The sequence below is a fragment of the Neoarius graeffei genome, chromosome 18, assembly GCF_027579695.1.
Source record: "Neoarius graeffei isolate fNeoGra1 chromosome 18, fNeoGra1.pri, whole genome shotgun sequence".
Classification (NCBI taxonomy): domain Eukaryota; kingdom Metazoa; phylum Chordata; class Actinopteri; order Siluriformes; family Ariidae; genus Neoarius; species Neoarius graeffei.
Window position 1 is genome coordinate 67,526,774 of NC_083586.1, and position 10,153 is coordinate 67,536,926.

At 42.4% G+C, this 10,153-nt stretch overlaps 1 protein-coding gene and 1 long non-coding RNA gene across 2 annotated transcripts; one reads left to right on the forward strand and one right to left on the reverse strand.

The window, feature by feature from the left end:
- Window positions 1-336: 336 nt before the first annotated feature.
- On the reverse strand, window positions 337-2,951 carry LOC132866844 (uncharacterized). Its single transcript, XR_009650633.1, has 3 exons — window positions 2,869-2,951; window positions 1,246-1,384; window positions 337-1,036 (listed from the first exon to the last, which is right to left on the reverse strand). It is a non-coding gene; the product is annotated as an uncharacterized LOC132866844 (long non-coding RNA).
- A 4,039-nt stretch (window positions 2,952-6,990) lies between these two features.
- On the forward strand, window positions 6,991-8,460 carry LOC132865841 (paraneoplastic antigen Ma1 homolog). Its single transcript, XM_060898335.1, has one exon. It carries the CDS (start codon window positions 6,991-6,993, stop codon window positions 8,458-8,460), a length of 1,470 nt encoding a protein of 489 aa, XP_060754318.1.
- The last annotated feature ends 1,693 nt before the right edge of the window (window positions 8,461-10,153 follow it).

Here is a 10,153-nt window from a genome sequence, read left to right on the forward strand (position 1 = left end):
AGATGACAAAAATCAAATGAGAAAGGAAGAGCGTATGCCTCATGCAGAATATCAGGCAGTGAACACACAGAGTAACCACAGAGGTATGATAAATATCATAAATTATAAAACAAGAACTGTTTAGAACAAAAACCATCAACAAAGAGTACTTCCCCCATCCCTAAAGGGCTGGAGGAGAGATCAGACCTGATACTAGTAGTATGTACGATTTTTAGATAGACAATATCAATGTCATCCCAAGAGTTAAGGAGGCGTGCAAGAGCATGACCTACATTATCAAAAGAGGATGTGACACGAATTTCAAGATTGTTAGTAGAACAGAGATCAATAGTCATATGTTAATTTAATTATCTATTAAATTACTGATAAATTAATTTAATGGGTCTGTAAATTTTGCAACACCTGTTTAACTTGATGTGACGAGTGCAAGATCAGTGGGTGAGACAAAACCAATTTTTCCGCATCTAAAACCATCAAAGCACATGCAGAGACAGCCCCCAGACACGCAGGTAAGCCTTGAGCAACAATGTCTAATGTTTTGGATAAAAACACACAATGACGCATTCCCCCCCTCCATGCTCCCGGCCAACAGCTGTGCCTTGGTGTTCACAGGCATAGAGGTGGAAGGGCTTGAAGTGATCAGGTAACCCCAGGGGCAGAACAAAGGGTGCTTTTGAGGGAGTGATAAGCGACCACCATAGTGTCAGTCCAGGTCAAAGGATGTTGCAGTGGATCGTGATGAGAGATTGCAGAATGGAGAAGCTTGTCATATAAAGAGCAGTCAGGGATCCATTTTCTGACCCAGAAAAGACATCAGTGCATGTTTAGTTGCAGGGCGTTTTGTGTCTAGAATGACAGCCTTGAGAAAGTTCAAAACTTCAAAAGTTCAAATACTTAAGTGTCCATGCAATATTGCAGCTTGGTCCTGAAAACCTTAAAGCCCTTATGCGCCAGATGTTGGAGCAGGCGCAAGTGTCAGTGTCTCGGCAGATTTCTGGTGACTCAGCAGATACCAGAACACACAGACCACAGAGTCCTGAGGGAGGGAGAAGGTCACAGAGTGCATTATGAATTTGAATTACAGCTGAAAAAAACAGCAGGAGAGTCAATGAAACCTCGAGTCCAAATGCTATCTCCTCATGTGCGTGAAAAAAAAGGCAGAACAGAGATCATTAATGGAAAAACAGCAGTGATGAGCAGGAACCTGTGACATTACAGAAGAAACAATCAATTCATTAATCTTACGTAAATCTTGTGTAAAACGCCAGGTACCATCAGGTTTAGGTACTGGATTGACAGGTGTATTGTACGAGCTGGTGCACGATCTCACCACGCCTTGCTCAAGAAGAGACTGTAGGATGACATCGATCCAGAGAGAGAGGTACTGCTTAACATAAACAGGATGCACATGAATATTGAATCATATTTTGTGTAGTTTCATGTCAATTTAAGTTCCAGGTTGCAGTTCAACAAAATGCGGAAAAGTTCAAGGACAATGAATACTTATACAAGCCAATGTATCATAATCATGATAATTTATGACGTTTTTTTCTTAATGGTTAAGTAAAGATAAACCCAAGTCTCCAATTTATAAACACCACTGGAAGGAAAAAATTTTTCTCCTTTTTTTTCTCTCAACATTCTTCAAGTAAACGTTTGTTAACTCTGTTTCTTGCTGGAAAAAATTATGGTTAACTAAATACATTAAAAGCCTATCCATTCCATATCCTCTGTGGTTTTTAAAGACAAAAATATGGAGGTTTAAAACTCAGCAAACAGTTAATCAGAATATTTCATATCAATAGTTCGAAATTAGGAGGAACATGTTTAAGCTTAGCCTCATAAGGAGCAATAAGTTTAAAGAAAGAAAAGGAAATATAAAACAGGGCAAATTGAAATGACAAACAATTTCACTGAATGTAATTGAATAAAATTGAATAGCTGATAAGCACTTTTTGTTGGATTCAATATGTGACAGAGACTCAAAATACATTTTTAATTCAATTAACAGTATTAATGGGAATGAGAATTGGTTATCTTGGACATTTTGAATTTATGTATATGGAATTTACCTAGTAATATAAAGAGATTACTTATTAAAGTTATTATTGTGTGAGAAAGTGCCAAAAATAATGATTTTCTCTGCCCATCGCAGATATCTGTGTGTCCTTGTCTGCTATGCTTGCATGGGTTGTTTATATTATAGCTATCTGTAACGAGTTCAGTCTGGGAGCCCTTATCTCCCAGAAAGAGACAGAGAGACTATAGAGACGGAACAATTATTCAAAATATTATATTTATAATAGGACAATTATTCAAAAATGTCAAAAATGAAGTAAAAAGCGGGTTAGCTCGCTGTTGATCGAATTGCATGTTTCCCAGACAAGACAAGTCCACATTTCGCTAAAACGCATCAGAAACAGGAGTATATAGGATATTTAAAGGTTAGAATTACATATGATTAATAAAAATACCACTACACGATCAGTTTTAAAATGTTTTAGATCAACATTAAGTCGTTGTTAAACTTTTCGGCATTTCCATTTCCTGCTTCTCCCATCTAGTGCGCATGCCTAGCTCACAAGCATTATGGGAACTGGAGTTCTAATGTTATTAACACGTCATCATCACAATTTTGCCGTCACATACTTCTGTCTTAGTTTTAACTACTTCGTATTCATCATTTATAAGATCTAGACATGAAACTGCATTAATAGCTGCACTATTAATTATTAAAACACATTAATAGTCTTGTAGACTGCTCAAGGACCTGTTCAGAGATCACCTCGCAGACCACTCGTGACTTTCCAGTTACAAGTTTCGGACTATCGACACACAATGAATAAAAAATACAGATGGTCTACTCACCAAACGCTGAAACTAATTGATTAAGAAGCAGCCATTCTGTGTTGAGGGAAGAGGATCTCTTCTCTCCTCCCGTAACAGTGATGAGATTCACAAATGATTCGGATCTTTTTCGGGATGAAACATAAAAATGACTCGATCAAGCGAATCGATACAGACGCATGGACTGCATTTGTTTGAGTTCATGCACACGTAATGGTTTGAGGAAAGTGCATACTTTAATTTCATGCAGCATGAAAGTGTGATTATTGTTTACAATTTGAAAACAGGAATACAAATAAGGTTTCCGTAGATTCTGAGTCAAAAATCAAGTAAATTGATTCACACGCATGCGAGTTTGTTCTAAAGAATCGATTCAGTGAAGCTTTCGTTGAGATCATCGTGAATATACAGAATGTCCGTATTTTATACGGATTTGATTCAATAAACATAGTATACGGGCGTACAAATAAAGTTATACGGATTCTTTTTAACAAAAAACACTTCAATATTTATTTAGAGCTATAATTAATTCCCACGATGATAAAAGAGCGCATAACATTTACACTTTGTGTTTTTTTGTCAAACATTGAAGCTTTGTATTCATTCTTAAAGTTTATTGTTATTAATATTGAATAAAAAGTAACTGGGATATATCATTGTTAATTATCATTCAAATTTTAGGTAAATCATTTTAATTTGCATCTTATAAGGATTTTATAAGGGAAATAAGGATTTTGGAAGTTGGTTATACAGGTTTGATTGACCAAAGGTTTGATATTTATGCACACCAGGAACACAGTTCTAACTGTTCATGTCCAGAATACTGATTTGTTGTTTCATTATTTTGTGCATATCCAGTAATGCCATATATAAATGCTATAACAATTAAAGATACATTACACAGCTCCTAGAGATTGCAAATACCTGAATGAGGATAAATCAAAACTGAGCTGGCCAAATTGTCTAGAATTTGTGTAGAATGCTAAACCACAGCAATTCATCCAATCCCGTGGGTTTTTTCTCGGGGTCTGGGTACCTTAATACAATACAATTTTCCCCCCATGGTGGCACGAAGGAATCAGTCCCGAGATTAATTAGGGTAATTATTATGGGTTTAACATAAAAAGCGCGCTCTTCCCATGACAGCTCCTTTACTTCACGAGGATCACCTTCCCATAAACAAATTACGAGGATAGCCTTCCCGTGCTTTTACACGAGGTTTAACCAATCTTCCCGTGGCTCTTCCACGAGGATCACCAAAAAACATCCCGTAAACAAAAGTCTACGAGATTCACCAAAATAAAAACGTCGTCTCGTGCCTATACACGAGGATTACCAATAACATAACCAAAATAATAAACAACTGGGTTTTTTTCTGATACTACCAACCAAGCGGAAGTCCCCCCCAACTAATCAATTAAAAGAGACCCCTTACCTGATTGGAAGTATCCCACTTCTGACACCAAATTGTTGGGGTTCACCCAGTCGGAAACGGTCAACTTACTTCTCGGGACCCCCGCCCTCGTACCACCCAGAGCTCTGGGGGGGTTAGTTGCAAAGAAAGACAGAAACCCCAATGTAGTTCACATCTTTATTCGCAAGTTCCCCCCAATTGGACAAGAATACAGAGGGTTATTATATACAAGTGTTATCTGTGTGTAAATGACATCACTGTTTGATATCTATGCGTGTGTCTATGGGGGGGGGGGGGGGGGGGTGAGTGAGTGACATCATTTTGATATCTGTGTGTGTGTGTGTGACATCTTAATTACATCACTGTTCTGATGGAATGTTCAGGTGTGTGTGTGTGTGTGTGTGTGTGTGTGTGTGTGTGTGTGTGTGTGTGTGTGTGTGTGTGTGTGACTTGCGTGCAAGTGAGCAGCTTGATCTTGGGGCAGGTCAAATAATCTCCATCAGTGGGTGTGTAAATCATAACATAATGACATATTTCTGATCATATGACATGATAGCAAGGTACAGACAGATTTTAGGAAGGCGAGGGCCTTTCTGTGTGGAGTTTGCATGTTCTCCCCGTGTCCACATGGGTTTCCTCCAGATGCTCCGGTTTCCCCCACAGTCGAAAGACATGCAGGTTAGGTTAACTGGTGACTCTAAATTGACCGTAGGTGTGAATGTGAGTGTGAATGGTTGTCTGTGTCTATGTGTCAGCCCTGTGATGACCTAGCGACTTGTCCAGGGTGTACCCCGCCTTTCGCCCGTAGTCAGCTGGGATAGGCTCCAGCTTGCCTGCAACCCTGTAGAGCAGGATAAAGCGGCTAGAGATAATGAGATGAGATAAGAAGTTTGAGTTCAGTCTTAGATTCCTCATTTTTGCAACAACACACCTTCCCTAATATTCCCTTTATTTGTTCATGATAATGTTGAAAATTTTCATGAACATTATTGTACACTAGATATTTACACATTCAAGTATGTTGTGTTGCACACAGCGTCAATTCTGGGTCTGTGTGTGTGTGTGTGTGTGTGTGTGTGTGTGTGTGTGTGTGTGTGTATATATATATATATGTAAGGTCCTCTAAAATAACACTGTATTTTATACTCTATATTGGATTGCCCTATTTTCTGTGTAATTAACTCCATTTACCATAATGCCTTGTGGTTTGGAATATTTTCACTGTTCTGATGTGTTATGACGTTCTGTGCTTTCGGACCAATCAGACTTATTTGCTCGTTGTAGTTTTATTTGAATTTTGATGTCAGCCAATGGTAATTGGTATATGTTTAATGCCCGCGAGTTCGCGGGCTTTTTGAGATGTTTCATCACTTCGCGAGGGAGAAGCTCACGGAGTTCCCGCCTGCTGCCGAGCAGAGAGAGATCGCGTTGTTTGTGAGCTCTATTTCAGCACTTATTTTGCAGACAGTCTTTTTATAGTTTGGTCTGCTTGTGGCCATAAACTCCGGTGTCACTCCAGTGAGTGATCTTGCTGTTTTTTTTTTCTGCAGACACATCTGCCCTCCGTGCTGTGCCCACCGGAGCGTTTTCGTCAGTCCCGGGAACTCACTGTGTCGGGTCTGGGACCCAGCCAGCTACCGAGGGGTTTGGGGTGAGCAGCATCTTATTCGAGCGAGCTAACCCACAGCAATAGCTAGCCCTCTGCTCAGGAGCATCTGCTGCGTGACTGTACCGACATCTGTAACCTGATCCGTCTGGTTTGACCGGTGGATTGTGAGTAACGCGAACCCACACTTACACTGACACACACACACGCGTTCCTCTGGTCTCGCCTGGATAGCCAGCGTTTTAGAAGGGCATTGCAGCGGTTGCTGTTCTGCCTGCAGTTCAGAGAGCTGCCACCTGTGCACCAACGGGCCCCAACTGCGCGCGCGTTTTTCTTTCTTGTCCACTTCTTTTCTTTTGATACTTTACCCAGTTTTATTTTATTACTATGTACTGCTGGTATACACACTGTTGATGTGCTATCTGTAACATCTCTATTATGTAGGCTAATTGTTTCCGCTCTTCTTGTGCCGGTGTTACTATTTTCTTGGTGATTACATTGCATGCTTCTTTGGGAGCATTTATTGTCAAATACTATTATTATTATTATTATTGATATTATTATTATTATTATTATTATTACTGCTTATTAATAAATATAATCATTATTATTTAATTATATCTTGGGTGTATTGGCTGCTCATTTGGTTCTTTATATTTGAACATTCTGACATGCGCACTGCAGACTAGTTCTTTCACTCAAGCTACTGTTATTTTAAATTCTGAGGAAATACACCATACACTAGCTTCAAAGGTAAGTGTAGTATTTTCGCAGTGGAGGCACCGCGCTGTTAAATTTATCATTTATTAGATTCATGCTTATTATTCTCTCTCTCTACTCATACTTGTACCCTTATGGTATCAGGAATCTCAGCCAGCTCACCACTCCACCGCTGAGAACTTAGGACCCTGTTGCGCCATTATTTATTGGGATTTAGGGTAACTCTTTAGCCTATAGCCTACTGTGCTGGGTGATCAGCACCTGTCCAAAAAAAAAAAAAGGGGGTTACATTTTGGAGGCACCGCTGGGATTTTCCTGTTTACCAGAACAAGTAGATCGCTGTGTTTTGCTTAGTGTTTGTGTTGTGTTAGTTATTGCTGTTTGCTGGGCAGTTTTTTTAAACATGGACCTTAGTCAGGCTGTTGAGTGGAGCCGTGAGGAGAATGTGGAGTTGTGTCATGCCATTTTACTTAGCAGAGTGCCATTGGAGGCCACTGATGATGTGGTTAGCCGTGTGCTCAGCACAGTTAAGGTTCTGGGTAGGACCCGGATACGCGGTCGCCGTGGTGACAAGACTGGTAGGCACCTGTACATTTTAGTCGAGACTTCTGCTGAGTTGGATCAGAGCTCTGTCCCTCCTGAAGTGGGAATTGTAGGTGAGGCAGGTCCATGGGCTGTTCATGTAGTGAGTAGTTTGCTGCCTGCTAGTCCTGTTCTTGAAAGTGATGGATTCGAAGCCAAGCTATTTTCATTATTACAGCAGGAAGGCAAGTCTATGGGTGATGTGAAGGCTGTTTTGGGCACGCAGCCTCCTAAACCTGATGTCAGCATGGATCTTGTGAATGCCATAGGCCAGCTCGTTGATCGCTGTAACCAGGCATCTGTTGATGTGCCTGGCTATAGAAAACTGAGGCTGTTTTCCGGTTTACGGCCCGTTCCCCCAGGCGAGGAAGAATATGAGGCCTGGATGGAGCAGGCTACTCAGATGATTACTGAGTGGCAGTGCAGTGATGCTGCTAAGCGACAGCGCATTGTTGAGAGTTTGCGTGGGCCTGCTGCGGATATAGTAAGGTTTTTGAAAGTCAGTAGCCCATCTGCTACTGCTACTGATTACTTAACCGCTCTTGACACTACTTATGGATCGACTGAGAGTGGGGCAGACCTTATGGCATCGTTTCGCCATACTTTTCAAGAAGATGGTGAGAAACTTTCTGCTTTCTTGTATCGCTTGGACAAGCTTCTCCACCGTGCTCTTTTGAGAGGAGGGATTGAAGCTGCAGGCCTGAATCGTGCACGTCTGGAGCAGTTGTTCAAGGGTGCTCTCACCACTGACATTGTGGCTTTACGTGTGCGACTTTTGCACACTTTGCAAGCTCCGCCTTCTTTTTCCCAGTTAATGCGAAATGTGAGAGAGGAAGAGCACTGGGTAAGTGCAAGGGAGAGTGCAAAGGTTTCTGTGGCCTCATCTACATTTCGCCAGGTTCCTGTGACTGCTGCTGTCGCTCTTCCTCATGTGCCTGTTACTCCCCTGGCGTCTGAGGTTGACAGTCTGAGGAAAGAGGTCAAGGAGCTGACGTCTTTAGTAACTAAACTTTTGACTGCTACTACCGTGGCTCCTGAAAATCCTCAAGTCTCACAGTTTGGTGTAAGCCACAGCACAGAAACCACAGCCCCAGCTGTTCCCACAAGGGCTGTTTCTTCGAACCTGCCGAAGTCTACGACATCCTCTTCTGTTCCTGCCATTTTTTGTTACAAGTGTGGAGAAGACGGCCACACCAAGCGAGAGTGCACACGTCCTGAGAACTTGAGGGTAGTGAATCAGAAGCTGCTTAAGAGGGTCATGCAGCAGGGAAACTTCCCCGGAGCTCAGTGAAGGAACGGCACAGAGCTCCATCACACAAAACACGTTCCGCTCATTGTTCACCTCCAATCAAAGTCAGCCAATCACAACTGCCGTCTGGGTTAGTGGGGCCCTCGGCTGAGGTGCCCGTGCAGATAGAAGGTATTTATGCTAAAGCTCTGCTTGATAGTGGTTCTCAGGTCACCATCTTGTATCATAGCTTTTATAATGCATATTTGAAGCATTTGCCACTGCAGCCAGTGGAAAATCTGGAAATATGGGGTTTGAGCTCTCACAAATACCCATATGATGGATATTTACCTCTTAGGCTTGAGTTCACTGAAGCGGTCACTGGTGTGCCTCAGGTGGTGGACACTTTAGCTCTTGTGTGTCCTGACCCTCAGACAAAAGAGGGTATAGCCATTTTGGTAGGCACAAACACTCACTTAGTGAAGAAGTTGTTCCACTCTTGTCGTGAACAGGCAGGTGACGGGTTTCTTAACACGCTGACCATACACCCGGTGATAAAAGAGGTTTTTGAGTCCATTAAGCACACAGGTGTATCACCGGAGGATGTGAATAAACACGGTACTGTGTGGTTCACGAAACCTAAGCCTGTTGTTTTAAAGCCTGGGCAGGAGCTGCAGCTTTCAGGACTGCCCAAGTTTCCTGGTGAACTCAATGACTCTTTAGTCCTGGTAGACCAGCCTTTTAGTGCTGATGATACATCTGTCCCTGAGCTTGAGGTTCGGCCTGAAGTCCATCCAGTCTCTGCGGTGTCCTGCCATCGTATTACGGTAAATGTGAGGAATGTTTCTTCCAGGGATGTTCTTGTGAAGAGAGGTAGTCCCCTCGCTCACATATACCCTGTAGAGATGGTGCCACAGTTTCCGTCCACTTGCAGTCCCATAGCTGCTGGTTAGCTTACTTCTGCTTCTTTTGATTTTGGCACTTCTTCTATGCCAGAGGAGGCAAAACATCGCCTCTGCGAGAAGATGTTGCAGAGGAAGGAAGTGTTTTCTTGTAGCGAGTGGGATGTAGGCTGCTCAAAAAGCACTCAGCATGAAATCAGGTTAAATGACTCACGGCCTTTTCGGGAGCGATCTCGACGTTTAGCTCCTGCTGATCTAGAGGATGTGCGTCAGCATTTGCTGGAACTCCAGAATCATGGCATCATTTCGGAGTCTTGGAGTCCGTATGCTTCGCCCATTGTTGTAGTGTGCAAGAAGTCAGGTAAAGTCAGGATGTGTATTGATTATAGAACGCTTAACCAGCGGACCATCCCTGACCAGTACACAGTTCCCAGGATCGAAGACGCCCTCCATTGTCTCTCTGGTAGTAAGTGGTTCTCGGTGTTGGACTTGAGAAGTGGCTACTACCAGATTCCCATGAGCGAGGCTGATAAAGAAAAGACAGCATTCATCTGTCCTTTAGGTTTCTATCAGTTTGAGCGTATGCCTCAGGGAATCTGTGGTGCCCCTGCCACATTCCAGAGAGTCATGGAGCGGACAGTCGGAGACATGAATTTTCTGGAGGTTCTGGTGTATTTAGATGACCTGATTGTCTTTGGTAGCACCTTGGAGGAGCATGAGGAGAGACTCTTAAAGGTTCTGGACAGGTTGAGAGATGAAGGTCTCAAACTTTCGTTGGATAAGTGTCAGTTTGGCAGGACGTCTGTGAACTATGTGGGGCACATAGTTTCACAGGATGGCATAGCCACTGACCC